Source organism: Narcine bancroftii, chromosome 1 (assembly GCF_036971445.1).
Source record: "Narcine bancroftii isolate sNarBan1 chromosome 1, sNarBan1.hap1, whole genome shotgun sequence".
In the NCBI taxonomy this organism is placed as follows: domain Eukaryota; kingdom Metazoa; phylum Chordata; class Chondrichthyes; order Torpediniformes; family Narcinidae; genus Narcine; species Narcine bancroftii.
The window spans coordinates 435256498-435282227 of NC_091469.1; the positions used below are offsets into that span (position 1 = coordinate 435256498).

Sequence of the window (25730 nt, forward strand, 5' to 3'; positions counted from 1 at the left end):
CTAATGTTGGCATTCTCTTTCCACATTTCAATAAGGATTTCTTCAAGCTTCTTTCTCTGACAATGTTGAAACTTGTGACTCTGTCCAATGTTTGCATTGCAATGGCTGTTTGCCACGTTTGGTTCTTAGCTGTACTTCTTTTGCTGCCTTCTCATTTGGCAAGGCAAAGATTCAGGTTGAATTGAAAGCAAACTGAGCAACAGGTCATTCATTATTAGCAGCATGGGAAGGGAACCATGCTTGGAATGCAAGAGGTTAGACTATTAGGCCCAATATTTGGAGTCATAGATCATTACTTTATCCTGAGTTCTGCTCTCTCCTATGTTCATGTCTAGGTTACTATTTGCCTCAGCTCTCACTCAAATGCACTAACAAACTTGGCCCTATTAAAGACCTCCAATACTTGGATCCATGAGAAATTTGTAACTTCTTCACCTACAACAAACAACAATCAGAGCAAAGGTACAGTGCATGAAATCAGCCAGGTGATTTCAAAGTTGAAAGTTCCACTTGGATGAATCAACAGAAGACCAATCACCAAGAGTATGTATTCTGCAATGAACACTCATCTCTAATTCAATTTTTATAGACTGCAGCATTTGCAGTGCAGAATAACTTTCTGATCAATCATGTCATTCAATCATTCAAAATAGCAGCTCGGACATTCAATGGCATGACTTGTTTTTTCCTGTATTGTGTAAACATTGATTTTACTCAGAGAGACATGCTATAAAGATCATTTATCAATCATTTCACATCACCGCAGAATCATGACTCGAGTAATGTTAATTCAAATTTGCCAATAGAGAAAAAAAAATCTATATCCCTGATGCTCAGTTGAAATGAATTACAAGGCATATTTGGGGGCCATTTTAAATCAAGTTCCCTGCCTGATGTCTAACCAGCTTCCAAATGGCAGGACAATAAGACTGGGAGTTAAAGCCAGGTAAATTGGCTAGCAGCTGTACAAGATGTTGGTGAGACCATACTTGGAGTACTGGGTGAACATCTGGTCACTCTGCTGTAGGAAGGATATCAATAGGTTGGAAGTGGTGCAGAGGACCTTCTCCAGGATGTTTTAGGGATGATCCATTCTCAAAGTAACAAAGAGCAGATTCTGGGTATCTGAAACAAAAACAATAATAGGGCCAAGTATACTGAGTCAGTCAGGCAGCATATATTGAGAGTGAAACAGTGTGACAATTTCAGCTCATTGATCTTTCTGAAGTAAGGAGCAGGGAGAGTGAGAGTGAGACTGGACAATTTCCCACTCCTGCATTCACAGATAGGTACAGAGGTGTGATCTCATGAAAATTTTCAAAACCAAGTACACAAATCGATCCCCACAATGTACAAAAGCCACACACCAGGAACCTGATAGTTTCCATTATTACCTTCCACACTCATCAGATTTCAACAGCTGTAACCTTTGCGTGCCCAATTTATCACCCTCAAGCATCTGCCTCCACCTACATTCTCCCCACCCCTCCTCTTACCTGGCTCCATCTGGCTTTATTTATTCATTTTTTTTCTCCCTTGTTTCCAACAATCACCCACCTTCCTTTCTCTCCCGACTCTACCCTTCCCCCACCTTCTACATCTGCCCATCATTAGTCCACCTATTAACTAATAATTGCAATAGTTCTGGGATTTCATGGCAATTATGCTGTCATTTTTTACAACATTAATCTTCGTAGTAAAATGACCCTAGACAAGCCGGCTTAATCTTTATACTTAAAAAATCACCGCTGGCTCCAGAAAAACTCATTAACTGTGGCATTAAACTTGATTATTTCATTTTCCAAGTTTTATCATAAGTCAGGCAAGCTACAGTCAACTTGTAAGTGTGGACTTTCTCAATTCCAGTAATGGAAAAGTGACAAATAATTCCATGACTCCAAGAATCTATTGGATGCTATTATTGGGAAGAGATGCAAGATTGAAGGGCTTGATGTTTATTTTATTCGTTTATAATCATGTACAAGTACAACCTGAGGAAACAATCCTTGGTGCCAAAATATGGAAACATTTATACGGACATTACACACGTACAAACAATACATAGGCAGTACATATATACATATACGCAAATAAATATTGTTAAATAAATAAATAGTAGAATCCTGGAAGATTTGTATGAGCAATTCATCAGTCTTTAAACAGTTTTCTGCCCATGGGAAGAAGTTGTTTCTCAGCCTGGCGAGAAACTCTTTCTCGACAGTAGTAGCTGGAAGATGCTGCATGCAGGGTGATAGGGTCCTCATAGATTTTGCGAATGCTTTTCAGAGGATGATCCCAATAGACCACATCAATTATTTGGGGTGGGGGGGAGAAGAGGGAGACACCAATGACCCTTTCTGTCACTCATGATCCTCTGAATTTACCTCCAATCCAATGCCTTACAGTAACCGAACCACACTGTGATGCAGCGAATCAGGATACTCTCGCTGCTTGGAAGTCCAGAATCCAGTTACAGTGAGGGGTGTTGAGCCCCAGCAAGGATAGCTTCTCCACCAGCCCGTAGCGAATGATTGTATTAAAAGCAGGGCTGAAGTTGATAAACAGAAGCCTGGTGTATGAGGCGTAGGTCAGGACGGAGTGATGGGATGAAGCTCGGTGGAAGAATTCCATTTGTCGGTGAATTGCAATGGGTCCAGTGTCTCTGGGATGCACACTTTCTATCACGAGATGCACAAAGAATGATGGAGAGATCATCTTGACTTTCCAACTGACAAATGATTAGCAGTTGATGCAGAGCACAGAAAGATAAAATGCAAAGGAATCTTCTGAACACAATGGAAATAATAAAAAGTAAAAGCACAAAGCTGGAGAAACTCATCAGGTCAAACAATGTCCTTTATATAGCAAAGATAAAAATACATAAGTGATATTTCGGGCTTAGGAAATAATATGGCAAAGGGCAACTACAGTTGAGAAAAGTAAATCCGGCAAACTATTAAGTTGCAATATAGCAAGTTTTGTAGCCTGAATATTAGAATGTCCTTCAGGGAGTCCTGCTTTAATACACTGATTTAGGTTTACCCACCTGTCAGGAGGAGGAAGGACATGATAGTTACGTGTAAAAGAGTGTGCTACTACAATTCTTCCCGTATGGTACCTTTGTGATTAGAATACAAAGATCATTGCAATTGTTTTTGAATGAATTACTGTTGTCAATGCACAGTTTTACTTGTTGCATCTTAAAACACACTCCAGGTAACAAACACACAAGATGCTATGAAAAGAAAACAAAAGTAATAAATATAAAAGAGAAAGGAAATAAATATTCACAGTTGGCTGGTAGTGCAAAAAAAAATGTGATGTGTCAATACTGCAGGCAGATCTTATGGTGGTATGGTTCTGATAATAGAGATGTTCGAGATGGAAAAAAATCTATACTTGAACCTAGAGGTACTGAACCTCAGGCTTCTTCTGTACCTTGTGAGAGAAGAGAGCATATCCAGGGTGATGTCTTTTATAACATTGCTTTGCCTTCTCGAGACATGCTCTGTGTAGATTTTAAAACAGAAACAAATCTGAACCGTGTTTGAAGCAACTGTCACTATAGCTATTGTCTTGCAAACTAATCACACGAATGACTGTCTTCCAAGGAAGATCACCATAAAATTCACTTCTGATCACAACTCTCAGCGGCATTCTGAAAACCTGCACTACGAGATGCTAGGCCCATTGAGCGGTGAAACTATTGATAAAATTGGAGTTCTAAATGCCTTTGCCGAGGTATGGAGACCCTTCATGGACAAAAATCAGCCAAACACCTTAAGAGGCAGTTCAACAGTTATCAGAGGTGATCTCATTTCAGTTAAGTACTGGAAAAGAAATAAAGCTAAATTATAACAGTGGAATCAGTTAAGGACGCAAATCAATGCATGTATTGATGGAGCAGAACAAATTAATTCAACCATTTCCAATCGCAGAGATGATCATTGACACAGTATCATCGAGTGAGAGTCAAGAAGGTACCACAACAGTTTGGATGAATAGACCACTGAAGTCAGCTCTCAATTCCTCTTCATTATTTGTCATATGAAGACAAGAATTTATGGCAATTCATACATTTTTCCCTTGAATAGGAGAAGATACTAAATGTCTTAGCGGCTAAAAAAAGGTGAATAAATTCTCAGGATCTAATCTTGAATTGTCTGGGGGACAATGAAAGAGATTGCTTAGTTCCTGATAGAAGTGTTCAAGTCTTCTCTAGCCAGATGGCTGTAATACCATGAACAAACCAAACAATTACGAGCCAGTATATCTAAACAAAAATCAGTTGGTGTTTCTATGTCGAGTGGAGAGGGGGTGGGGGAAAAAAAAGGAAAAATAATCAAACTTACTTATTTATGGAGCAGCCCCAAAGGGCTGCTCTTGCACCACATTTATGAAGAGTGGCACCTCGTAGCATCTGATGGAGGTGGTGCGACTGGTGCCATAGAGCCGCCCGCCAAGTTGATGTCATGCACATGCGTGGAAAGAACCTTCAAGTAGACCATAGCAACCCCAGAGGAAGTAGTAAAGTTGATTGTGATGTTTGCAGCCAATCTTAGTGTCCAAGCAGAAATTCTGTGCGCTGTCGACGTTTTAAAAAAATCCCATTCCCGTCACTGCGGAGTCATCAGCCCGTCCCTAGCCAGCCGCTTGCAGTAGCAATACATTCATGATGTGTGGTGGAGTGCTGCGCTCTGTCGCTGACACTAGGTTGAAGAGGGATTGGAGTTGGTGCCTCGGAGCCAGTCGGGGAGCATTTATGAGAGCAAGTTATGAGAAGGGCGGAAAATTTCCACCTTTACATTCACATTTTAAAAAATTCTATAAAAGGGCCTAGTTAGAGGGAAATTATTTGAAAAAAAAATTAAGAGATTTAGGATTAATCAAGGATTTCGTAGGAGATTAAATCTGGAGACCACGGCTAAAGGGGCATTGCAAGCACATTCTTATCTCAATATGACTTAAAACTCCAAAGTGTAGAAAGCATTGGTTAAATGTTGGAAAAATGGGATTAGCATAGTACGTTTTTAAACACGTTTAGTTTCTCTATTCAGATTCCTCCAAACTATTCTCACACATTTGCTTTATCACCTCCAAATATTACTAAGTTTTAGCCAAGCATTACAGCTCTGCATTTTCTTTGAAATTATATAGTGGAGAGTATAAATCAACAAATTATCTAACAGTGCCACTAGTGCATTTCAGCGTAAGTATTGACATCCAGCCAGAACATTTGCAACAGGATAAGCAGTAGCCTCATATTTCCAACCCCAGCTTATCAGTGACGCATAGTTAAAAGCTGTTGGCAAACAGATGACAAATTCTTCGAAATAGAATCTGGCTAGAAGCTCCAATAACAATGCCAATAATAACATTGAAAAAATATGAAGCTAAACTAATATGATGCAGGTGTTGCAATTATACACAATGCCAAATGAGAGTGATAACAACAACTTTGCTCAGTTTTGCATCCAAACATACTTTCAGATTGGATGACAGAAATATTGCCCACCCATATTTAACTGACCAAAAAATGAAAATTGTTGTGAAGTCTTGAATGCATGGAAACAGTTTAATGCCTTAACCGGTTTCCATACTTGTAACTCTATGTTCTCTGCCTTCTGGCTACACAGAGCCTTTTGCTATATCAAAGAACTGACAGAAGGTGAGAAATGGTGACTCATAAGGATTGGTGCTGGGTCCACTGTGGTGAACAGCTTCAAAATTTATACTAATGATTTGAACTCTAGAATCAAAGAGCAGTTTCTAATATTACAGATGAAGCAACAGACTTTTGAAGGATTGAACGTTTATTTAATCATCTAATGAATTTCAAAATGGATGTGTGAGGTGATCTCCTTTGGTGGGAAGCAGCAGTATGATTTAAAATTAGTTTAAATGTAATGGAGTAAAATAATTTGAAAGACTAGAAAACATGGTGAAACAAAGGTGATTGAAACAACTTTGTGTTGTGTTTATAATATTACCCTCACTTCACTCCCATGGCTTATACTGGTATTTTCAAACCTGGAAATCTACAGTCCATTACATTAGCAAATCTGCAGTCCATTACACTAGCAAATCTACAGTCCATTACACCTGCAAATCTGCAGTCCATTACACTAGCAAATCTACAGTCCATTACACTAGCAAATCTGCAGTCCATTACACTAGCAAATCTGCAGTCCATTACACTAGCAAATCTGCAGTCCATTACACTAGCAAATCTGCAGTCCATTACACTAGCAAATCTGCAGTCCATTACACTAGCAAATCTGCAGTCCATTACACTAGCAAATCTGCAGTCCATTACACTAGCAAATCTGCAGTCCATTACACTAGCAAATCTGCAGTCCATTACACTAGCAAATCTGCAGTCCATTACACTAGCAAATCTGCAGTCCATTACACAAGCAAATCTGCAGTCCATTACACTAGCAAATCTATAGTCCATTACACTAGCAAATCTGCAGTCCATTACACTAGCAAATCTGCAGTCCATTACACTAGCAAATCTACAGTCCATTTCACAAGCAAATCTGCAGTCCATTACACAAGCAAATCTGCAGTCCATTACACTAGCAAATCTATAGTCCATTACACTAGCAAATCTGCAGTCCATTACACTAGCAAATCTATAGTCCATGACACTAGCAAATCTATAGTCCATGACACTAGCAAATCTATAGTCCTGACACTTGCAAATCTATAGTCCATGACACTAGCAAATCTATAGTCCATGACACTAGCAAATCTATAGTCCATGACACTAGCAAATCTATAGTCCATGACACTAGCAAATCTATAGTTCATGACACTAGCAAATCTATAGTCCATGACACTAGCAAATCTATAGTCCATTACACTAGCAGATGAACAAAAATGCCTCATCCCAGTGATTATTTGTAATGATGATCTGGACTTTCAGCAAAATCTCCATTTTGCACTATACCAGAGTTATTAAAAAAAAGTTACACCACACAGAGCCCTAGTGTGGAAGGTTAAAAGATATTTTAATTAAGATGTATTTGATGATTAAATCAACTGATAGGACAATTAGAAATATTTTATTACCCAATTTGGGAGGCAAGAAATAAAGACATTATCAACAATATCAGGAAAAAAGGCCTGCTTAACACAAAAAGTAGTGCAGTTCGGGTTACAGAATCAAATGTTCATCAACTATCTACTGTGATGCCATCTTGACATTAGTCCTTCACATCCTAGTATTCTATCTTACTGACTCGTGATACATTCCTCTTGGGGCTCCTCCAGGGAAGAGGGAGATGAGGGGAGAAAAGAATCTCACAATAAATGATTTTTCATTTTGAATAGCTATTGAACAGAATAGGTAGAAATCTTAGTTACAGCTAACTCTCCACCATATCTGACAGAGAAAGACCAGGAAAGAGGTTGTGAATTAACACAGAGAATTTTTAATAATTCTACAAGCATGTTAAGAGTAAAAGGATACTAAGGGACAAAATTGGTCTCCTAGAAGATCAGAGTGGTCATCTACATGTGGAGCCTCACGAGATGGGGAAGATCTTAAATAGTTTTCTTGTATCAGTATTTATTCAGGAAACTGGCATAATGTATAAGGAAGAAAGGGAAACAAACAGTAGTGGCATGGAACATATAGAGATTAAAGAGGAGGAGGTTCTTGCTCTCTTACAGTGAATAAAGGTAGATAAATCCCCTGGACTTGACATGATATTCCCATGGACCTTGAGGGAGATGAGTGTAGAAATTGCAGGGCTGGAATATTTAAAAAAATTCTTATCCATGGGTGAGGTGCCCAAGGATTGGAGGACAGCTCATGTTGTTCCATTGTTTAAAAAAGGCTCCAAAAGTAAACCAGGAAATGTCAGGCCAGTGAGCCTGATGTCAGTAGTAGGCAAATTATTGGAGGGTATTCTGATTGGGTTTACAAGTACTTGGACAGCCAAGGGCTAATTAAGGACAGTCAACATGGCTTTGTGCGTGGTAGGTCATGTTTAACTAATCTTAGAGTTTTTTGAAGCAGTTACCAAGAAGGTAGATGAAGGAAAGCTGGGGATGTTGTCTACATGGACTTTTGTAAGGCTTTGACGAGGTCCCACATGGGAGGGTAGATAGCAGGTATTAATGGAGAGGCTGCAAACTAGATTCAAAATTGTCTGAATGGAAGAAGACAGAGTGGTAGTGGATGATTGCTTCTCAGACTAGTGGTGTGCCTCAGGGATCAGAGCTGGAACCATTGTTTGTTGTCTATATCATTGATCTGGATGATAATGTGGTAAACTGGATCAGCAAGTTTGCTGATGACACTAAGATTAGAGGTGCTGTGGAGAGCAAGGAAGGCTTTCAAAGCTTGCAGAGGGATCTGGACCAAATGGGAAAAAAAGAACAGAAAATGGCAGATGGAATTTCATGCAGTGTTGGATTTTGGAAGGACAAATCAAGGTAGGACATACTCATTAAATGGTAGGGTATTGAGTCCAGAGGAACAAAGGGATTTGGAAATTCAGATACATAATTCCCTGAAAGTGGCATTACAGTTAGACAAGGTTGTGAAGAAAGCTTTTGGCATTTTGGCCTTCATCAATCAAAATATTGAGTACAGGAGTTGTGATGTTATGGTGAGGTTGTATAAGACATTGATGTGGCCAAACTTGGTGTATTCTGTGCAGTTCTGATTGCCAAATTACAGGAAGGATATCAAAAAGATTGAAAGGATGCTGCTGGATCTTCAGGATTTGAGTTACAGGGAAGGATTAAACAGATTAGGGCTTTATTCCTTGGAATATAGAAGAATGAGGGGTTAACAAAATTATGGGAGATATAGACGGAGTAAATGGAAGTAGGCTCTTTCCATAGATTAGGAGAGATAAATAAATGGCTTTAGGGTGAACCTTTCCACTCAGTGAGTAGTGGGAATGGGGAATGAGTTGCTATCTGATGTGGTAAATGTGGGCTCAATCTTAAGTTTTAAAATTAAATTAGATAGATACATGGATGGGGAAAGGTCTGGAGGGTTATGGGTGCAGGTCAGTGAGACAAGTGGTATGATGTTTTCGGCACAGACTAGAATGGTCGAATGGCCTGTTTTCTGTGATGTAGTGTTCTATGGTTCTAATAGGAGTCTCTTTACAATAAAGAGAATTTATTCACTTGCAATGTTTCAATAATGCAACAAAGAAAAATCACGAAATACCAAACAATGCCATTAATTGCAATGCAGAAATGAAGTTAATTCCAAAGTTTTACATTTTCTATTTCCTCTTTTGGGAAAGGGGTACTCAGCATTTTTCAAGGATTATTTATCTCTTCCTACTGATCTCAGTGAAATTCTCAAAAGTAGTTTTCTGTAAAATTAATTTTTCAGAAAAAAAATCAGTTTTCAATTAATTGTATTTTTTATTCCCTCCCTAATTATTTTATAACACAACTTAAATCTTCATTCAGACCACCAATACCGATGTTTTGTATTGAATGTATAGGAAGCAATGTACTTGATTACAATTGCAGAATTCACATCTTTTGTTTATTTGCACACATAATGTTACCTTTGAGACGATGACTCAGGACTTGTTCCAAAATGGCTGCAAAGTTTGTAAATTCTGAACACGAGTCATCAATGGTCTCAAAGCAGGAGCGATCAATTAGAGTCTTAACAGAAAACCTGTAAAATACAAATAATGTTGGTAGGATGCACATCTGGTTCAAGGTTCAACTTCAGCACGCTGGGTTATGATACACATACTCAAAGCAACAATACAAGTCACGCACAGCTCAGCATTTAAACTGAAACTTAATCAGAAACAAGCATTTGCTGCATTGGAAATGGCTAATATTAATGATCAATTAAATTATGAGTTGAGATTCTGTCAAAACCAGGCATTTCTATTTCCTTGAAAATGCATCGTGAATATTAGAGGGGGGTGGGGTGGGGCTGGTGATTTGTCGGAGTTTGGTATACAAAGTAGAAGGGAAAATTGGTGGCAAAACAAAGCAAAAGGCTAATGTGCTCCAGTCAAAAACCAAAATAGGTAGGAAGAGAAATCTTCCTTTGATAACTTTGATCAGGCTTCCACAAATTGTAACTGGCAGCAAAAGGTACAATTTAAAGTGATGGAATGGCTTAAGTGAAATTGGAGAACTCATTGTTCACACTGTTGAGTTGTAAATTACTCAGGTGGAATAAGACATGTTGTTGTTCTAACCTGCATGAGGCCACCAGCAGTCAATCTTTCCTCCCATCCACTTTCTCTAAGACTCCCTGGTTTCCTCTCCCTCCCTCCCCTCCCTGGGCACTTTGTCATCTAACTATAGGAAGAGCAACATTGAATCTACACCTCCTATCACAACTCCATTCAGGAACTTAACTAGTCCTTCCAAGTGAGGTGAAGATTCACTCCTCCAACTCTATCAATGTGATCTCCTCTTGTTACAGTACAAATAGGCTCCAAGGACTTGGCTTAATGATGAAGGAACCTCAATAAGTTTAGAATACAAATATCATTTATTAAAACACTACTCAACTATAAGTAAAGATAGCACACATTTTAGTAAATCTACTAATACATTAAAGTTCAAAGTAATAAATCAGTAAATTCACCAATAACACACATCCTTTGAGCTACTTGTTGGAAACTCCATGCAAATGATGGTTGGTCTCAGGAGCCCAAGCTCTTGGTACCGATTACAATCTATCCAAGCAGAAATCTGGTGGGCTGGGCTACAACTCACACTTTATACTTAAAATTGCAAACAACAATCTGAACTTTATCCTAACCACTCACACTTTATACTTAAAATTGCAAACAACAATCTGAACTTTATCCTAACCTCAGCAGACAGCTATCAATCATCTGGCAACGGCAACTAGCTTTAATTCACCTATCTCAACAGCCATGCAACAAGCTCACCCTCCCACCCTCAGAATTTGAAGACTTGGGTGATTTACAAGTGTTTCTCAAACAACCTTGCATTTTTCTAGCCAAGCTGAACAGTTCTCAAATACTGAGTTACGCAAGCTAACAATTCCATCCTCAACCTCCTCTATGGCCAGGATGAAGCTAAAAGCAAATGATGGGATAGTCACCTCATATTCTGGTGGCACAGAGAGTGTAGATACTGGAATCTGGAGTATAATGATCTGCTGAAGAAACTCAGTGGGTCGAGCAAGGAATGGCCAATTCTTTAGGCTGGAACCCTTCATCAGGATACAGAGCTCCAGTCTGAAATTCCTTTCCATCAACAGATGCAGCTTAATCTGTTTAAGTTCCTCTAGCAGATCATGCTTTGCTCTGTAACCTCGTATCTGCCTGGGTAGTCTACAACCAAAAGGAATGAACATAGAGTTCACCAATTTCAGGTAACCCACACCATCTCATTTCCTCCCTCTCACCTTCAGATTTGTCCTCTTGCGTTCATTTCAACAGCTTCCCCCCACCCCCACCCCCATCCCGGTTTCTTTTCTCTCCCCCACCTGGGTCCACCTGCCCATCACTCCTCCCTTAGCTGGTTTAACTCATCTCCTTACCAGATTCCAGAAACTTCATGGGAAAATATATATTTTAATGGGATTGCAAAACAAATATTCCAGTAATTCTGTACATAATGCATTGAGATGACATTCAGCAATAAATAGCACATGGACAGGAAAAGGACAACTACTTAGAGTTAAATCAATTATATTGATTCTATTGTTTATTAGTTTCCTCCAAATGTTTTTTTTTAAATAAGCACTTTAAAAGGTAATGACTGCTGAATTAACTGTAAATTCAAGACTTTTTTTTCCTTCATTTTCCTTTGCCTCAATTGGCTTTCCCATCCAACCAACCCCATCCAACCACCCAACCCGAATTCCCATTGTCCTTTCATACGATTTTTCGATTTCTAAATTTGACTTTTTTTTAAAAAAACGCACTCAAAAATTCAGCTTACACTTCCTTCCATTTCCTGCTCTTAGAATTCTACTGAGGATGGGGATAGGCCACCTTCTCTGTCCATCCAATGTCCAAGTGCTAGACTCAAGTCACTTTGATTCATTCTGAGTAAAGTTAACTGATCTGAATGCTTTAAATTAGAAATGTCACTCACAGAACTACCAGAACATTTTCATGCATCATTGAACTAATTCTCCAAAAATCAATCTGAAAAAGTTCGCCACAGAAGTCCCCATTCCTGATGCCAAATCAGCTGCAATCAACTGGCAAAACTTCAAATGTTCAGATTTGGAAAATTATGGTTGCTGGGAGTAAATACTGTATTGAAGTGTGGCAAGTAGCCTGTGCAGTCTGTGCCAACTTGATGTTCCATATAACCACTTACAGCACAGAACAGGCCAGTTCGGCCCTACTAGTCCATGCCGTAACAAATCCCCACCCTCCTAGTCCCACTGACCAGCACCCGGTCCATACCCCTCCAGTTCTCTCCTATCCATGTAACTATCCAGTCTATCCTTAAATGTAACCAATGATCCCGCCTCAACTACGTCTGCCGGAAGCTCATTCCACATCCCTACCATCCTTCGCGTCAAGAAATTTCCCCTCATGTTCCCCTTATAATTTCCCCCCTTCAATCTTAAACCATGCCCTCTAGTTTGAATCTCCCCCACTCTTAATTGAAAAAGCCTATCCACAATTACTCTCTCTGTCCCTTTTAAAATCTTAAACACCTCTATCAAGTCCCCCCCTCAATCTTCTATGCTCCAGAGAAAAAAGCCCTAGTCTGCACAACCTTTCCCTGTAACTCAGACCCTGAAATCCTGTCAACATTCTCGTGAACCTTCTCTGCACTCTCTCTATTTTGTTTATATCTTTCCTATAATTTGGTGACCAAAACTTTATACAGTACTCCAAGTTTGGCCTCACCAATGCCTTGTACAATTTCATCATAACCTCCCTACTTTTGAATTCAATACTCCGATTTATGAAGGCCAACATTCCAAATGCCTTCTTCACCACACCATCTACCTCCACACAAGTCTCCTCCATTCTCTGACCTCACCACCAAGCAACATTCTGGGAGTACCTTCACCAGAGAGACTGCACAAGTTCAAGGCAGCTGCTCACCACTACTTTGCCAAAGTCAAGTTTATTGTCATCTGTTTCCACCTGATGAAACAGTGCTCTCCAGTCCTTGGTGCAAAACATGCAGACACACATACAGAAAAGCAATACATATGCAGGACATGTCTTCATACCCAGTGGTTCTAAACCTTTTTCTTTCCACTCACATACCACTTTAAGTATTCCCTATGCCATAGGTGCTCTGTGATTAGTCAGGGATTGCTTACGGTGGTATCTGAAGTGGAAAGAAAAAGTTTGAAAACCACCGTTTTAATTGTACCTAATTGACTCGTTATGTCCACGGCTTCACAACTCAAAAGGAAATGGGCCAATGACAATTTTTCTCAAGCAAAATATTTCAGTAACAATTAGGTCTAGAGCAGTGATTCTCAACCTTCGCTTCCCACTCACATGCCACCTTAAGCAATCCCTGACTAATCACAGAGCACCAATGTCATAGGGATTACTTAAAGTGGTATGAGAGTTTGGAAATAAAAAGGTTGAGAACACTGATATATACAAATAAATATTGTTCAATAAATATGAGGGTCTCGGCTGGTGAGCATGAGCAGTTCCTTTGGTCTTCTCACTGCCCATGGGAAGGTGTTCCTCAGCCTGGTGGTGCTGGCTCTGATACTCCTGTATCTCTCTCCCGATGGGAGCAACTGAAAGATGCTGCGTGTAAATGGAAGGGATCCTCAATCATTTTGAGTGTTCTCTTCAGACAATGATCCCAGTAAGTCACATCAGGTGGGATGGGGAGAGGGGAGAAGAGACTCCAGTCTAAACTCCACCTCACCAGGGATGGTGACATCTCCACATGTATCAACTTTCTCTCACTCTTATGGTCCTGTGGATTGACCTCCGATCTATTTCTCTGCAGCAACCATACATCTGAGATGGACAATAAATGCTAGGAAAAAGCACAATGCTGGAGAAACTCAGCAGGTCAAACAGTCTCCTTTATATAGCAAAGTTAAAAATGCAAAACTGATGTTTCGGGCTTGAGCTCTTCATCAAGGTACGGAAAAAGCTGGAGGTGCTGGGTGAAGAAGGAAAGGAGGGGACAGCAGCGATCAAGGAGAGGAGGGATGGCTAGGGAAGGGGGAGGGGGAAGGAGAGCAGGTTAGCAGAAACTGGAAAAGTCAATGTTAATGCCATCTGGCTGGAGAGTGTCCAGACAGAAAATCAGGTGTGCTCCTCCAATTTGCGGTGGTCTTGATGTAACAGTACACAAGGCCATGGACAAACCTATTTCACCAAGACAACTTGCAAATTGGAGGAACAACATCTGATTTTCTATCCGGATACTCTCCAGCCAGATGGCATTAACATCAACTTTTTCTGTTTATGCTAACCTGCTCTCCTCTTCACCCCCTCTTCCTTTCTCCATTCCAGTTGTCCTCCCTCACCCTTCCCCTCATCCAGCCATCCCTCCTCCCCTTGATCACTACTGTCCCATCCCTCCCTTCTCCACCTATCACCTCCAGCTTTTGTGACCACCCCTCCCCCCAACTCTTTTGTTCAGACCCGTGCTGACAGTTTTCTAAACCTGATGAAGGGCTCAAGCCTAAACCGTCGGTTATATATTTTTACCTTTTCTATATAAAAGACACTGTTTGACCTGTTGAATTTCTCCAGCATTGTGGGGATTTACTTCAACCACATTGTCTACAGTTTTTCATGTTTTAAATAATAAATGCTAGAACTCCCAGATACAGAAAAATTAATAAAAATTTAAAACTTTTTGTATTTCTATCTCCACTGGATTTGCATTTCCCTATCTTGTCCTTCTTCCTTCAAATTTCTGCAGGGTCCTTCCTGAAATGGTAGCCAGATGGTGCAGCAGTTAGTGCTGCTTGTGCAGAATTGGGACGTCGTCCCTGTGAACATTTGGGTTTTGTTCGCATTCTCTAATCTTCTCCCTTACCCAAAAGGTGCACTGGCTGTTTGGCTAATTAGCAAGCGAGTTACCGCTTAATGCTGGTTAACAAAACAAAAAGAACAAAAGTGAATTGATGAGCATCTGAAATAGCAAGTTGTTTTGATACAAGAAATGGAGAATGGGACTGATGCAAGTGGTCCGTTAAGAGCTTGTAAAGTCCTGATGGGCCAAATGCCTTCCTTTATCTGAATAATCAGTAACCAGACCTAACAAAATTTGTCAATCAAGTTGATGCTGCAGGATGAAGCATCCTTTAAAGTAATGCTTAATAATCAAAAAAATCCTCCCTTTCAACTACTTCCATTTGGCAGCAAGCAGCAAAGTTTCTGCGGTTATTAACTGTCATTGAAAAAGGCAAACAGAACATTCCAGTACAAACAGCAGTTTCAATCTTTGTACACAAAGTGACCAACTGCAGATATCAACAGGCTTTTTCTGGTAAAATTGAAAGGATTCTGTACTTTGGTCTCCTGGCCTAGTCTCTCATCCCAATCATTTCATTTAGAAAATAACATTCATTTAACTAGAACCATAGTACATTACAGCCCACAAACATGCCCCTTCGACCCTTCTTGTCTGTGCTGAACCATTTTTCTGTCTAGTGCCACTGACCTGCAACCAGTCCAAAGCCTCCCATCCATGTACCTCTCCAAATTCTTCTTAAATGTTAAAATTGAGCCCACATTCACCATTTCAGCTGGCAGATCATTCCACATTTTCACCACTCTGTGTGAAGAAGTTCCCCACCCAAACCTTTTCCCTTTCCTCCTTAAACCATGATTTCATGTTTGTATCTCAACTACCTTTACTCATCTATACCCATCATAATTTTAAATACCTCTATCAAATCTTAACTGATTCTTCTATACTTCAGGGAATAAAGTCTTAGCTTGTTTAACCTTTCCCTGTAACTCAGTTCCTGCAGTGCAGGCAATATCCTAGTAAATCTTCTCTGGACTCTTTTTATCTTATTGACATCTTTCCTGTAGTTAGGTGTCCTAAACTACACACAATACTCCAAATTTAGCCTCACCAATATCTTATTCAACTTTACCATACATTCCAATTCCTCTACTCAATACTTTGATTTATGATTTATTAATGATAATGGAAATGAATTCCAGTGAATTATATACATTTTACTTGTGTGTTCCATAATTATGAACTCTTTCAGATGTACTAAGGGGATATTGTTATCTTGAAGTTGTAAGTTCAAGTTAAATCTTTGTTCAAGAATACTTGTCAACCGACTGTACCAAAACAACCCAACGAAACAGAGTTCTCTGGACCATGGGGCAGAACAGTGAAAAACACGCGTCCAGACATAACACACATACAGGGAAACAATACATATATACACTACATGTAATAAAAGAAATATTCTTAATAGTAGAGTCATGGGAAGTTGTTTTAGTAGTTATTCAGCAGTCTTACTGTTTGTGGGAAGAAGCTGTTCCTCAGCCTGGTGGTTCTGGCTCTGAAACTTCTGCATCTATCTCCTGACAGGAGTTGCCGGAAGATGCTGTGTGCAGGGTGGTTGAGGTCCTTACTGATATTGCGATCCTCCTTCAGTCAACAATCCCAGTACATCACGTTGATTTGCAGGGGGCGGGGGGTGGGCGGGGAGGGGAGGGGCAGCAATTCTCTCTGCCGCTTTTATGGTCCTGTGGATATCCTTTGATCCAATACTCTACAAAAACAGTACCACTGTAAAGCAGTCAGCAAGGACACTCTTGATAATGCTCTTGTAGAAGGTTGACAGAATGGTTGCCGGTAGTCATGACCACCTCAGCCTACAAAGGAAGTACAGTTGCTGTTGCATCTCCATTACAAGTAATGAGGTGTTAAATATCCAGGATAGACCCCCTTCTTAAGTGGACCCCGAGGGACTCGATGCTCTTCACGACTGAACTGCTGATGAGTAGATGAGAGTGGTCATTCCTGGTCCTCTTGTCCATGTTGAGACTCAGATCGTCATTGTCGCACCATTTCACGAGATTTTCCATCTCTTCTCTGCATCGCGACTCATCCTTGTTGCTGATGAGTCCAACTACTGTTGTGTCATCTGCAAACTGGACTCTGTTGGAGCTGGATCTGGCGTTGCAGTCGTGGGTCAGTTGCCTTATCACCAACTTTCAAATTAAAAAATAATGAAAGTGATCTGAATACTTTAAAATCAGGAAATCTTATGCAAGGTACAAACAGTTCAATTATTTGGCTTTTCCAGATTTTTTTTACAGCACTACTGAAAAACTGGTAATCAGGATTTATCTGCAAAGCTTTCCTAGATATCAAATTCACACTCACCCACAACAAATTCAGTCACTGGAATTACATTTAACCCTAAGTAGGAATAAACTTGAGGGAACAGTCCTGGATTTTAAGTTTTGATTTATTTGTAACTGTGGTGCGCTGAGGTAGCAGTGAACAAGAACAAACTCAAAAGACTGTACAACAGGCTTTATTCCAGTAAAAGCCTGAACACCAGTTCAAGCCTTGGTGGCTCCCCGTGTGACTGCCTCGGGAGGGGCTGGCTCAGGTTGATATTCAGGTCAGCTGATTGACAGCTGGCCAGGTGAAGTCAACCCCTTAGATGGTCTTCCTCCAGGTACAGAGATCTCCACCTGCAGTGGTTGTATCACCACAGTTACAAAATATTGAGCACAGTGAGAAGGGTTATTCTGCAAAGAAACCAGCAGGTTATCTTTGGCATTAAATAGAGTGTGTATAGAGCACAACTTGCAGAGTATAGGATTACAATAAAAAAAAAAGATTAATTAGCACCAAGCAAGGGTAGCAAGAGAGCACTGTTATGAGGATCATTCAGGATCTCGATGGCTGCAGGGAATAAACCATATTTTATCTTACTGCCGCATTTTCACATTCTTAAGCCTTCTCCCTGAAGGGAGGAAGGAGAAAAGTTTTTGTCTGGGGTGTGATGGGTGTTTCAGTATGTTGACTGGATTTCCTCAGTAAGCAGGCAATATTGATGGAATCCATGGAAGGGAGGGAAGTTTCCATTAAATTCTGAACTTAATTACTACCTAGTTTCTTCTAGTCTTGAGAAGAGCAGGTGCCATACCACACTATGATGCATCCAGTAAGCATGTTCTCAGAAGTTATTCAAGATTTCTTTATTGTCATGGAATAGTACAAATATTACACAAAATTGTTTCCCGCCTGCTATAAGACAGACAAGGAATCAACATCAGTGTCGCCCTGCATCCCTTACAGTATGAGAGAAAGGGAAGCAAAAGAGCAGGATACATGCCAAACTTCCTTAAACTTCCAAGCAGAGGTGTTGGTGCACTTTCTTGATCATCACATTGATGTGCTTTTCCAAGGTCAGGTCATTGGAATATTTATTCCTAAGAACTTGAAACTATCTCTTCTTTTGATATTAGAGCCAGAAATGTGGAATCTGCTCCTTCTCCTGAAATCAATGATCATTATCTTAATGACATGGAGGTAAAGGCTTCAATAGCTAACACAGACTTAGTTCATCAGTGAGATCTAAATATTTCCATTCAGATAAAAAGATCAACAATTTAATATGCTTATTGTTAATTATGATCCTGTTAATATTCAGTTCTTGTTGATGTTTCTTTTTTTTTGAAGACTTTATTAAAAAATTTATAACATGAATACAAGAGAATTACATTTAAAGAAAAATTTAAAAAAATTAAAATGGTATGATTATAATATTACATCAGAAAACTACACAAAATAACCCCCCCCCATTAATTGTAACACAATATTAGTAATCTAACTTAAAATTAGTCCAACCCTCCCCCCCAAATAAAGAGTGATTAATAAAATTAACATTATATATGGAAAAAAAATACCCACTTACAAAAAAAAGAGATAAAACTTAACCTAAAAAAAATTCTAACAACAAAAATTTTTTTATCAATACTAAAATATAACATAACATAACAATTTACAGCACAGAAACAGGCCATTAGGCCCTTCTAGTCCGCACCGAACCAAACACCCCTCTCTAGTTCCACCTCCCTGCACAATGCCCATAACCCTCCATCTTCTTCTCATCCATATACCTGTCCAACCTTTTCTTAAATAATACAATTGACTCCGCCGCCACTATTTCTCCCGGAAGCTCATTCCACACGTCTACCACTCTCTGAGTAAAGAAGTTCCCCCTCATGTTACCTCTAAACCTCTGCCCCTTAATTCTTAACTCATGTCCTCTTGTTTTAATCTTTCCTCCTCTTAACGGAAATAGTCTATCCACATCCACTCTGTCTATCCCTTTCATAATCATATCACACTTAAACATATAGTTAAATCAAACTTAAATGCATATAATTAGCAAATGGAGTCCACTTTAACTTATAAAAAGACATCCTATCCTAAATTGAAAAAGATATCCTTTCCATAGTCAAACAAAATTTCATCTCCAAATACCACTTATCTAAAGTTAATATATTTTTATCTTTCCAAGTAAGTCTATACATTTCTTAGCCCTTGTTGATGTTTCTGTGACAGATTATGTTGTGTTTGTATTGAATTTAGATATATTTTTGGGAGATAAATTGGGGCAGGTTTTTTTGGTGTAGGTCACATACAAACACTTCAAAACAGATCTTATTTAAAATACTGGAGTTCTGCTCAAGCCAGACAGGGCAGCTCCTGGGGGCCTTTGCAAAAACTTTGGTGAGTGCCCAAGAGACTTCACTAATGGATTGTTGTTTTGAAAAGCAACAGATGAAAGAGATTGGAAGAGTAGTTCTGACCCATAGGCTGTCTGGAGTGCAGCTTGCTGTTCTAAGAGGGTCATGTGGTTTTGCAAGCAGAGAGAGTCAAACAGGCTTTTTCTCAGAGAGAGAGTGAGATCAGTTCTGCAGTTCTACAGTCAACAGCAGCAGCTGGGACTGGAACAGGACAAGCTGGAAAGTTTGTGGAAAAGCCCCATTTGGAAGTCAGGTTGTGAGTGCTTAGTTCAGCCTGGTCAAAGCTCTTGTAGTTCATGCAAGAGGAGAGGACTGGCTGTCTAATACTTCACTTTAAATAAGAGAAACAAAAAGGAACTCTGGTGACCTGAATGAAAGAGGTTATCATCTGGTAAACCCAGATGGGGTAAGTTTCTTCAGCAAGACTCTGAAATGGCTGATTAAAAGGGATCAGTTTGTGTCCAGGAACAGCAAATCTCTCTCAGAAAACAGACTAGAATCTTCCTGAGCTGTAATACTTACCTTTCAAGCACCAAAGCCTGGTGAACTTTATAAATGTTAAATTCTGTGCACAATATAAGAATTGCCTGCAACCAGTAAACTTGGAGGAGTGAGATGTGAGATTGGACTGTGAATTAAAGAACTTTTCTAAACTTACTCAGACATTATACAGACATGCACTTAGAATTAGAAGGGGGTTAAGTTAGGTTAGTTAAGTTAATAGTGAGAAGTTAAAGTGTGATTCTGTTTTCATGTTTAAAGATAATTAAAAACAACCTTTATTTAAATAACCATTTGACTTTGTGAATATCTCTTGCTCCTGGGTTTTGGGGTCCTCTGGGCTCATAACATTTCTGTTAATTATTTACCAATTTAAAAATGTTAGAGACAGTTAATACATAAAATGTAATCTCGTGTTGACCAACTATTGATGAAAAGCAGAGGAAACTTCATGAAATTCCAGATTAAGCATGGCAGATAAAACCAACAAAATATTTACTGATATCCTGGACACTATCATATCATGTGAGAATAACAAAGTTGACATATTTTAAGAGCTGCTTGCAACTGGGAACTAAGAGATACACGAGAACAAGATCCATTTATTCAGAAAGAAGGCATGGAAACAAAAATAGAACAGTATATTTTTGCTGGTATCTATGAAGTGCTGGAATGAGTGATAGATTTCAACAAAATGTAATTGCCTTTCCATTTCATCAAAATTGCCCATCTAGCTATCAGAGACATAAAAGCTAAAATTTGCTTTTGAGATAAAGTCAATAATATATCCTCTTCTTGTGTAAGAGAAAATAAAGTAATTAAGGGCATGGTTCTAATCTCATCTTAAAAACTGATGATAAAGTTTTGAAAATGTTTTTCAAATTCTTTCTAAACTAGGGCAAGCCCAAAACATATGGATCAATGAAGCTTCAAAGATTTTACACTTATCACATAATGGATCAATACCAGAAGATCATTTAACTTTAGATATATGTACTCTGTGCACCACTTTGAATTGCAACAATATTATGCACAGAAAGAAGACTCATTCATCAGATTAAGAAGTGTCCCAGTCCTCATCTGCAAGTGATAAACTCAGGTTAAGTTCCCAATCATTCTTGATTTTGACTCATGAAGGTATACTTAAATCCATCAAATTATCATAAATAATTGATATTGACCCTCTATGAGAGTTGAAAGTAAAAAAAATCAAGAATATTTGTTTCAGAAATTCAGAAAATCAGAGAGCTTGGACTGAACAAAATGTCTGATTTGAAAATATCTGAAATTTTACCATCAATTGTTCAAAAGAAGAAAAATTTTGAATAAAAAGATCTTTAAAACATCTAATACCTAGTCTATACAACTCCTTAGAACTTGTATCAGATAAAGAAGGAAGAAAAAGATGATTAGATATTATAGGACTGGCAAGAGAAAACCTATGAAATCCAAAAACATTTCTAAACTGTGCCCACGTTCTCAGTTTATGTCTCAACACTCCACCTTACTCATATCCGAGGGTTACATATTATATCTTTCCCGAGTTTAGAAAAAAATATATATAACATTAAAAATTTTCATAAGACTTTTCATAGATTATTATCATAATTTTAAGAATGTCAATGCTTGGATCCCTCCTGAAGTGTGTTTCTGGTTTCTGGATGTTGTTACTCGATTCACATCTAAATATATTATTTATACAAGTTAACTTTGTTTAGGAGGGGTTAGTTATAAAGGGATTTTTTTTTCTTTTTTCTTTTTCTTTTTTCGTTTTTAGAGATATTACACAAATGCAAGTTTAATTGAGAATTGTAAACATTGATCTTATTACAGAAAATAAAGTTAATATCCAAGAAGAATAAATTCCCTTTCTTCTTAGAATGGAATTTTATTTAAACTTGCCTTACTTTAAAGCAATATTTTTTGTCTCATGTTTTTTTTTCTACTCTTCCTTTTTTGGGGATTATCCTTTTATCTCTTCTTGTATTCTTTCTCTTTGTTTTGTATTAAAATGTGTTAACTGTTAAGTTAATCTGATCTTAGAATTAATGTTCTGGATAATATTAAGTTAAGAAATGAAACATGGCTGTTTTTGATTTACAATTTGTATATTTTGTATATGTGCTATGATTTATTATATAGGTATTTTTATTAAACTCAATAAAAATATCTTTTAAAAATATATTTATTATATAGGTATTTTTATTAAACTCAATAAAAATATCTTTTAAAAATATATTTAAACAAGGAAGTCTGCAGATGCTGGGGTCAAGTGCAATACAAACATGCTGGACAAACTGAATTTCTCCAACACATTTGTGAATTGCAACATTAAATGTAACAAACATTTTTAAAAAGGAAAGTAATCTGACGACTAAAACATCTTAGAGATTAGAACAGAGAAGCTGTTAAATAATATCTTACATGATTTGAACAAATAAAAAAACTGCTGGAGCTTCTCAAACACTTTCCTTGTAATGATTTCTAGCAGATTTTCACCTCATTGATGGCGAATCTGTCTGCTTGCGGCAGACAATAGCAAATTCCATGCAATATTGCACTGTTTTTATTACATGACCATAAAGAAATCTTAAATCTTGACAGATCTTAATAACCACAAGGACATCAGGAAAGGCAGCACACTGTTGATGTTCACACATCCTTTGAAAATAACTAAAAAGGAAAAGAAAATCTAAAATTTAATAGGATTTGGGAAAAAAATCATATCCAATTTCTAAATAAAATTTTAATTACAAATTTAAGGTTCAAAATACAAGCAGGGAAATTTATAATTTATACTTGAGTACATTTTGGATTGTCCGAAGAGCTTGGGACTGTATGTTTTTCGGTTAACAGGATTTTTCAAATAACCAAGAAATGGCTTTAACCAGCCCAGTAGCATCAGCAGAATACTTGTTTTAGTGGTTAAACAGCAACAAAAAATAATGCAAGGATTTAAGCATGAAATAATGTTTAATTCTTATCGAAAAGCATGAACTCTGCTTTCAAAACAAGATAAATGCATCAACAAACATTATTCATGTTACCGCCGAATTTTTTTTTTTAAACAGTTAACTGGTTGAAGTATTCAATAGAAACAAAACACAAATAATTAGGAAATGCAAACTATGTTTTCAAGCAGACATGTGTTTGACCAGCACAAACCACACATTCTCTCCAACCATATGATCTTTTGAAAGTAACTTTTAAAATGAAAGTCTGTAAGCTATTAAATAAAACTATTTTCATTCCAATTGGATTAAGATCCAGTGATCACTGCTGTCTGTAAGGAGTTTGAACGTTTTCCCTGTGACTACTATGGGGGTTTCTTTCCAAGTGCTCTAGTTTCCTTCCACTCTCAAAAATGTATGGAGTTGGTAGGTTAACTGGGTGTAATTGGACAGCATGGGTTTCATGGACCTAGAATTGGAGTTCAAGCTAATTACAATCAGAATTCAAGTTATAGTTAATAATTTCACAAGATAACTAGAGTGTAAGAAACGGTTCTTTATTGTCATCTGCATTTCTCTTCATGTAAGGCAATGTCATAATTATTTTGGAGTTATTTTCTTTTCTTTTTCAATCTTTTTTTAAAAATATATTATAGTAAACAATATATGAGAATAGAATATGGAATCGAATAGTAAAAACAGAAGCATCATTATATTGCAATACAGAATCGAGCGTATAACATTATAACATTGAACAATATTGTCCCTTGCTCCTCAATTTCGAATATTCAAAAAAGAGAAAAAAGTTGTTTTGGTAATATTTTAATGCTATATTACAGTAGTTCACATTAGTAATTGTGTCAGTTTCATTTAAGTTTTAAACTGAGTTTTTGCCTGAAGGTACACCCTGCAGAAGAGGAGGATTCTAAATAGACTAGAAAATAGCTTTAGTCTTTTGATAAAGGTATATCCACAATCTTAAATTATTAACTTGCATCTACTGTAAAGAGTATCATGGTGTGTTTTGTTTACAATACACTTCTCAGTGGAAGATGTGATTGTACCACATTTGACAGTTTAATTCAATTAATCTGCCAACTGCTGTTTTAAGAACAAGTTTTTAAATGCATAGGAAATGATTGGCAAAAATACTAAACCTAGTTGTCAGTCCTCTAGCATTTACCCTGGCATCTCTGGATATTGAAGAATAATTTCCTCGACTTTCTGGTCCTGGTCATCTGATTGTACATGTACAACCCAACAAAACAGCATCCATAGGGCACCCACAGACACACAAATGATATATATACATAGCGATCCAAAATAAATATATACAAAAATAATTTACCAGCTTCTTGGATTGTTCAAAAGTGGGAAGAAGCTGCTTCCCAACCTGACAGTCCTGGGTTTTATGCTCCTTTACCTGTTCCTTGAAGGTAGCGTCTCAAAGATACAGTGGGTCAACATCCTTGATGATTCTCTGAGCCCTCTTTAAGCTCTGTTCCTGGTAGAGATCCTTGATCGAGGGAAGGAAGATCCCAGAGATCTCCTCAGCAGTTTTAATCACCCTAAATGTGACTGCCAATCTGATGTTTTGCAGCTATCAAAGCAAACAATGATGCAGCCAGCCAAGACACTCTTTATTGTGCCCCTGTGGAACGTTGTTAGGAATGGTGGCCAGTAGCCCTGCCCTCCCCAACCTCTTTAGGAAATGTAGATGCTGCTGCGCCTTCCTGACTAATGAGATGGTGTTGTAGGTCCAGGAGAAGTCACTCTTTAAATGGGCACCAAGGAACATTGCTCACAGCAATGGAGCCATTGACATGTAGTGGGGAGTAGACCTTCATCCTTTTGAAGTCCACACTCCTCTCTTTTGTCTTTTCCACATCAAGACTCATGTTGTTGCTCTTGCAACCCTGTCCAAGCCTTTCAGCCTCCTCTCTGTAAACCGACTCACATGGTTGCCGATACAACCAGCTGCTGTTGTACCACCCACAAACCAGGATTCTTTTGGAGCTGAACCTGGCTGTACAGTCATAGGTAAGCAACGCAATGGGTTGAACACACAACCCTGAGGTGCACCAGTGCTTGGAGTGATGGGGCTTTGCTACCAATCCAGACAGACTGTGGTCGTTCATTCAAGAAGCAACTTCAAGGACACATCACAAGACATTTACAAATGCATAAATTATTTTACAGTACGTGTAATACTAAGGATAGAAGTGAGATGGGTGAGAAGTATGGTTGATGGGATAAAAGAATGAAATACAAGATCACCTTTTGAAAATTCATGGAACACAACCATTCCAAATCAAAACATTTCCTTTCTGGCAGGGTTTTTTTTTGTCCAACCAAATATCTCATCAAGTTTAAATCTTTTAAATGTCAGTCATCTGGACTTTAAAAAATATAGTATTTGAATCATGGTCCAAGGCCTATTCAATAACACAATCAGATTTCTAACAAGGTGGTGAAACAGCAGATTCAAAATTGTATTATGTGTTTTTATGTTGTATGCTCAAATTAAAAGTGTTTCTCAGGGACAGGATTGTTTGAGATTAGTTCAAAATTCAATGCAATA

At 38.2% G+C, this 25730-nt stretch overlaps 1 protein-coding gene across 4 annotated transcripts in view; it reads right to left on the bottom strand.

Annotated features, from left to right (window-relative positions):
- rundc3b (RUN domain containing 3b) overlaps positions 1-25730 on the bottom strand; it is a 137675-nt gene that overhangs the window by 81474 nt on the left and 30471 nt on the right. For 3 of the 4 annotated variants that reach the window (XM_069914291.1, XM_069914289.1, XM_069914290.1), the window contains exon 2: positions 9552-9667. In XM_069914291.1, the coding sequence (XP_069770392.1) occupies positions 9552-9667 (116 nt within the window). Of the gene's footprint in view, positions 1-989; positions 1072-9551; positions 9668-25730 lie in introns of those variants that run through there. The other variant, XM_069914293.1, reaches the window with a different exon arrangement.